Source organism: Oryzias melastigma, unplaced genomic scaffold (genome assembly GCF_002922805.2).
Source record: "Oryzias melastigma strain HK-1 unplaced genomic scaffold, ASM292280v2 sc00716, whole genome shotgun sequence".
In the NCBI taxonomy this organism is placed as follows: domain Eukaryota; kingdom Metazoa; phylum Chordata; class Actinopteri; order Beloniformes; family Adrianichthyidae; genus Oryzias; species Oryzias melastigma.
This window is the reverse complement of record NW_023417304.1, coordinates 12,714-19,009: the sequence shown is the minus strand read 5'-3', so window position 1 is coordinate 19,009 and position 6,296 is coordinate 12,714. Positions and strand designations below refer to the sequence as shown.

The window sequence follows — 6,296 nt, the reverse complement described above, 5'->3', positions numbered from 1 at the left end:
TGAAAAACAAAGGTCACTGTGGTTCTAAAACAATTAAACCAACATTCACATGGAAATATACATAGATAGGTTTGAAAGTTACAACAAGACTGCACAAAAGTAAAAAACATTTTCGTTTCATCAGTATTAGTTTTTTTTATTATTATTATTTTTACAGTTCCAGGTCTAGAAATCACCTTTATTACACAGTGTTTCAAATTTTATACGTACGTCTTTAACATGGTGTAACTGTATTATAATTATCAACTCATTTAGCATTATTTCAATACAGCAAGTAATTGTCTGAAAAAAATTAATGACAAAAGATGAGATATTCTCATCATGTTTAAGTATGTTTAAGTGATTTTAAGATTTCATGGAAGAAGACATTTTGAACTGATTGAGAAAAGCCCTTCTACTGCCTCTAGTAGGAGGACGATAACCTAGAGGACAGAACCGATAAGGTTATATACAGTTTGGATCAATAGGGGTCTGATAAATATATGCATCCAATATGATATTAATAGTTATACAAGATTAATATGATATAAAGATTAATTATCAACAGATTTAGCATTTTTTTATTTTTAATCTTTTTTTTCTAAATTGCGCTTAGCTGTATGAATACAGAGAGTTGTGACAGAGAGAAACGTATTTATGATTAAACGATAGCTATTTAACTAATCAGGAAGATGTTTAGTCTTTTTTTTTTAAATATATTTTTACTTGTCATGCAGGTGCTGAGCGATCAGATAAGAGCCGAGAGCCTCCTATGTGTTACTTTACAACTTTGATCTTCTGACAAGGTCTATGTTTGTATAAACCCCCTTTGTATTTATGCTAAACTTTATTTATATTGATTATGTATGTATCATTATTTATTTAATTTTTTAGTCTTTTTTTTGTTCTGGTGATGGTCTCACCTCATGCTGTCCAAAGAAACACATATCAGTAATAATTCTCATCTCCGTCACTCAGATTTGCTTTTAGCTTTCTCTTGTTGGTATTCATATCCTCCATTATGCTTTTTAAGCCCTCAGAGGGCAGCAGGGCACTTCCTGTGATCTGGGTCAACACTGGGGTCAGTTCGTTCATCACCTTCATCGTGGTTTCCATCAGAATATGATTTCTGCTCTGTAGCTCAGCTGCATTCCCCACCCCAGACAGGAGCCCCAGATGGTGGACGGCTTTTCTAGTTTGACTCTGAATGTCTGCTACAGTTTCCCGTTCCACAGTCACGGCCTTCAGTTCTGCCTCCATCTCACTAATTCTGCTGCTGACCTCTTTGATTTCTGCCTGAGTTTTGGCGATTGATTCTTTGCAGTCAGACACATTTTGACTGTAGACCTTCACTTGGGAGTCACATTTCTCCACCTCCTGACGAGCTTTGTGGGCTGTGTTTAAGTCGGTTTGGCCAACACCAACCATGATTCCCCCTAGAAAACAGGGAAGGACATTTTAGCAAAAAACACCTTTTTAAAATTCAGCTCTGATTTCATTTTGAATTTACTTACCACTGATCCATCCGAAAAATGGTATGGCAAGAAGGCCAATCCCAATATCCCTAATTGTTTGTGCATAATTTTTGTTGTCCTCCAGTTTCTTCAATGTCTCCTCTGCAGAGTTCAGGTTTCTCTGCTCCGTCTCTCGAGCTTCACTGTAACTCTTTAAAGACGACTCATATGAGTCCAGGCACATTTTCAGATCTCCCAACTTAGCGTCTTGCTCCTTTTTCTTTTTCTCTAAATCACTTTGATCTGCAGTGAGACGCTCGGTCTCTTCATCTAGACGATGTAGCTCCACAGTGGCTATGTGCTCTGACTCTTTGAAGTGTTTCTCCATTTCCTGAATCGCTCGCCTGAAGCCATCAAAGATCGGACCTCCAGGAAAGACAGCGTCTGCATCTACATGGAGGAGCATCTCTGACAGGAGGCTGAGGGACCGCAGCCCATTCTCAAGAGGCTCTATGGAAGCCCGCAAGCCCATTAGATCCAGTCGCCCCATCCTCACAGATATGGTGGTGGGTCCAAACCTGGGAGGAGAACAAAAGGTTGTAGAATGATCGCTTGTGCCACGGTTATGATGCTACTCGTACGTCAGTGCCAAATCCAAGACAATGATTGGTCAAAGTTTAACTGGTTTAGGTTTAAAAGCCCGTTCATTGGATGGAGAGCACAAATGTGCATAGTGACACGTGGACGGGATCCTGTTTTCACTCTGGCCACATGTGGCACATTCAAGATCTGGGCTAAGCACCATCTATTGGTATTTACACCAAACACGCAGGGAAGGGCTTCTTCTTCCTCATTTTTTGCTACTCTATACCGCTGTGTGCCCGCCACCTACATCTTGGTGTCATATTAACACGAACCACAATTATTAGTTTCTCCTTTTACCAATAATGTTAGTTTTAGGTTGCAAGCAGGAATGATCCCGCCCACAACTCAGAGGTAAAATTCCAATGAACTACTGCCGCTCTGCAGAAACTATGTCCTAAAAAACAACAGCTTTTCTTAATTTAGACTAAAAACAGCAAAATCATAATTAAAAGACGTCTGGAAATCCTTTAAATTAGATAATAAAAGGTGAAACGTTAAAAATCTTGATGACAAATGTTTACTTGTTGAACCAAAAGTTTTACTTTCTTTAAACATTTTAACTCAAGTTTTGTATCAGGAGTATCCTTTTATCTGCACCATTAACACACCTGTTGATCTTGCATTGATAGTTTTCATCGCTCAAATGTTCAACACATTCTTAGTCCCAAGTCGTCACATTCTGGCGTTTGGTTAAAGACCCTTCTACGTCACTTTTTGATGTTTTGTGTGTCCCCGACGCACCGTTTTTGACGTGCTCACTGTTCGTAAAATCAAGGGTCCGCAACCCTCAGGGCGTGGTACTGGATGAGGTACCAGATACGCACTGGTCCGCAGGACGCAATACATTGCAGTACTGGACCAGTTCTGGTTCCTGGCTCAGTGGTTAGGGATCCGTGATTCAATGGGAACAGCCAGTACATCAACAAATGACGAGTTTGTAGATCCATAAAAAGTTGGAACGGGGCGGTTGGGGTGGAGCCACTGTTCCCACCCTTTAATTGGCAGAAAGTGATGACGTGATCACTTAATTAAATACCCCCTTGGCAGTATTTTAAATCAATACAAGTATCGCCACAAAAAGTGCCGCTTCCAAAAGTGTCGCCTCAAAAAGTATCGTCAAAAAAATTATCGCCACAAAAGTATCATCACAGAAAGTATCGTCACAGAAAGTAAATTATCGTCACAAAAAGTATTGCCACAAAAAATATCGCCACAAAAAGTATCGTCACAGATAGTATCGTCACAGACAGTATCACCACAAAAAGTATCGCCACAAAAACCACAAAAAGTATCATCACAAAAAGTAAATTATTGCCACATAAAGTATCGCCACAAGGAGTATCGCCACAAAAAGTATCGCCACAAAAAGTATCGCCACAAAAAGTATCGCCAAAAAAAGTATCGCCAAAAAAAGTATATCCACAAAAAGTATCGCCACAAAAAGTATCATCACAAAAGTAAATTATTGCCATTTAAAGTACTGTCACATAAAGTGTCGTCACATAAAGTATCACCACAAAAGGAATCGCCATAAAAGGTGTTACCGCAAAAAGTATCGCCACATAAAGTGTTGCCACAAAAAGTATGTCCACAAAAAGTGTCAACACAAAAAGTGTCAACACGAAAAGTATCGTCACAAATAGTATCGTCACGAAAGTAAATTATCGCCACTTAAAGTATTGTCACATAAAGTATCGTCACATAAAGTATTACCACAAAAGGTATTGCCACAAAAAGTATCACCACAAAAAGTAACTCCACCAAAAGTATAAAATATCACCACGTAAAGTATCGCCAGTGTCGCCGAAAAAAGTATCGCCACAAAAAGTGCCGCCACAAAAAACACAAAAAGTATCGTCACAAAAAGCATAAAGTATCACAACGTAAAGGATCACCACAAAAAGTATCCCCACAAAAAGTATCGTCACAAAAAGTATAAAGTATCGCCACGTGAAGTATCGCCACATGAAGTATCGCCACGTAAAGTATCGTCACAAAAGGTATTGTCACAAAAAGTAAATTATCTCCACAAAAAGTATTGCGACAAAAAGTATCACGACAAAAAATATCGTAATACTTCAGTCGATCAATATTTTCTTATATCCCTAGTAAATAACAGTAATTAACACCATATGCGAAGACTCAGTGCATTTTGTTGATCATCCACAGCTGTTTTTCATTTTCGTCAATTACCCTTGTTGTATTTAATTATCTGGTTTTCAGCTTTACCTTGTCAGGTCGTTTGTGCTGCCACCTTCTTGTTACTCTCATTGTTTTTGTATCCTGTCATATTGTATTCTACACTGGGGAAAGTTCCTTTTCAAAACAAAGACAAATCGTCTCTAGAACAGACAAGTTAAACCTAGAACAAAATGTATTCATTTGATTTATTTTAAGTCTTACTTTGTGCACATCTTTACATTTCCTTTTAATATTCCTCTTATCCCATACCATCCCACATACCACTTGAAAGCAGAGAACTCTTTCACTTTCAGTTTCGCATAAAGCTGTTCTAGAGTTAAACTGCTAGTCAGACCCACTATGTGCAGCAGCAGAGAAATCAGTATTTCGCTCTGTAAATTAGACCTTTGTTTTTTTTCTCAGTTCATTCCCTTAGAGCCACTTACCTTTCGGTGTNCTTTTAATGAAAGTGTGCTTAGGAGAATCTGTCATTTAAAGAGACCGCATGCTTTTAAAAAATAGGATTAGCAAGAACATGTTAAAGTATCAGATCAAGATTGGTTATTCCCTATAGGAGTCTATGACATTTTGGGACCAGCAGGTACTTCCTATTGGGGGGGTCACTCAGTCCAGGATAGAGGGTAGTGTTGCATTTGATGGCATCCAGTGGTGCTTTTCAAATTACAACCAATGAAAGGCAAACAAGAATGAAATCCACATCTGAAAATGTTGTAGGCTTTGGAGAACTCTTGTGATGGAGTGGTTGAAGAGGTGAAAAGTGTGGAGCCACTTCTGGATGTGACTTATTTGTTGTGTTTAATGCACGCTGAAGTTTGCTGGCCTGAAAAAGCTCTCTTGACTCGAGTGTTTTAAGGTAATGCAAACAAACATCTGCTTCAACGTGAGAGCTGAGAATGTTTGCATCTTTTTCAATTTACTGACAAAAATGCATAAACCTGAATTCATGTGTGAGATGCCAAAAATCCACTTTTTATCTGTTATAAGTGACTGAGTTGGATGTCTCCGGTTTGTGTGAAGTTTGGAGGCAGACGATGAAGCCGCGTGGTTCCTGTTCCCCCCCATTTTTTTCCCCCTTTTTTTTGATGAAGAGTCTCTGCTCTAAGGTAGCCGTCGAGTTTCAACAGATGGTCCGCCTGAAGCAAAAATCTCTGTGCCCACACTCTACCTGATCTTCACAAGGACTATTTATGTAACTGTCTTACTTAATTGCTCCTAATGACAGCTTGAGCAGGACCTTTCCTTTTACAAGTCTAACCAGAGTATGATCTTTAATCAGAATAATGGCATTAATTCCGTGCAGAGCGTAATGGCCCATTCGAAGCCTGTCAGGAGATAAGGAGCCTTCGGACCGGGTTTCTTACCGGCCATCCCTGCATCTGGTGCTATGCTGATCAGATTTGGCCGTAAACAGGGTCCGGTGCTGCTTGGTAATCAGGAACCGGCGTTTGCCTCAGGAGAGCTGCGCTCGTTTTGGTAATGCTATTAGAAGACATTACCCTAACGCTGCTACACTTGGTAAGTTAATATTGGGGAGTTGTCCTCTGCATTCATTATCTGGTTTGGTGTGTGTCTGCTTGCAGACGGGGCCACGTCTGCTGAGGTTTTTCGGCCGATGGTGCGTATATGTGTTTCTGCGACTGGTGGATTGTAGCTTCGGCGAATAAACCGCATTAGAGAATTGATTACCGGTCCCCGAGCGCTGATAGGCTGCAGGCTGTGTGCTGAACCTCTCTAATCAAAGGCCTGCGTCTGCCTGGAAATGCTGCATCTCATTGAGCCTGATGGTCCACCGTCTCTTCTTATATGGCAGAATTTTATAGTATTATGCTTCTTTGTGTTTGCAGGAAAAAGTTCCTACGCATTCCTGTTATTTATGCTCCGGATGACAAACAAGTTCTGATTGAAAAATATAGGTCTTCACTTCATGGTGAGTTTATTTATGTAGCACAGGGGTGACAAACTCAATTGCACAATAGGGTTGGGCACCGAAGTTCGGTTCCAAGTAGGAACCGTTAT

General features: G+C 39.9%; 1 protein-coding gene across 1 annotated transcript; it reads right to left on the bottom strand.

The window, feature by feature from the left end:
• Positions 1-130: 130 nt before the first annotated feature.
• LOC112141198 lies at positions 131-2,094 on the bottom strand. The gene is made up of 2 exons (XM_024264279.2): positions 1,494-2,094; positions 131-1,415 (listed from the first exon to the last, which is right to left on the bottom strand). Exons 1-2 carry the CDS (start codon positions 1,981-1,983, stop codon positions 928-930), a joined length of 978 nt encoding a protein of 325 aa, XP_024120047.1. The 5' UTR covers positions 1,984-2,094; the 3' UTR covers positions 131-927.
• Positions 2,095-6,296: the final 4,202 nt, after the last annotated feature.

What these genes read in the sequence shown, in the direction of transcription:
- LOC112141198 (XM_024264279.2), bottom strand. Translation starts at nt 1,983, where the DNA reads ATGGGGCGACTGGATCTAATGGGCTTGCGGGCTTCCATAGAGCCTCTT. An exon ending in ATTTTTCGGATGGATCAGTG is followed by an intron (nt 1,416 to 1,493) that starts GTAAGTAAATTC and finishes CCTGTTTTCTAG; the next exon opens with GGGGAATCATGGTTGGTGTT.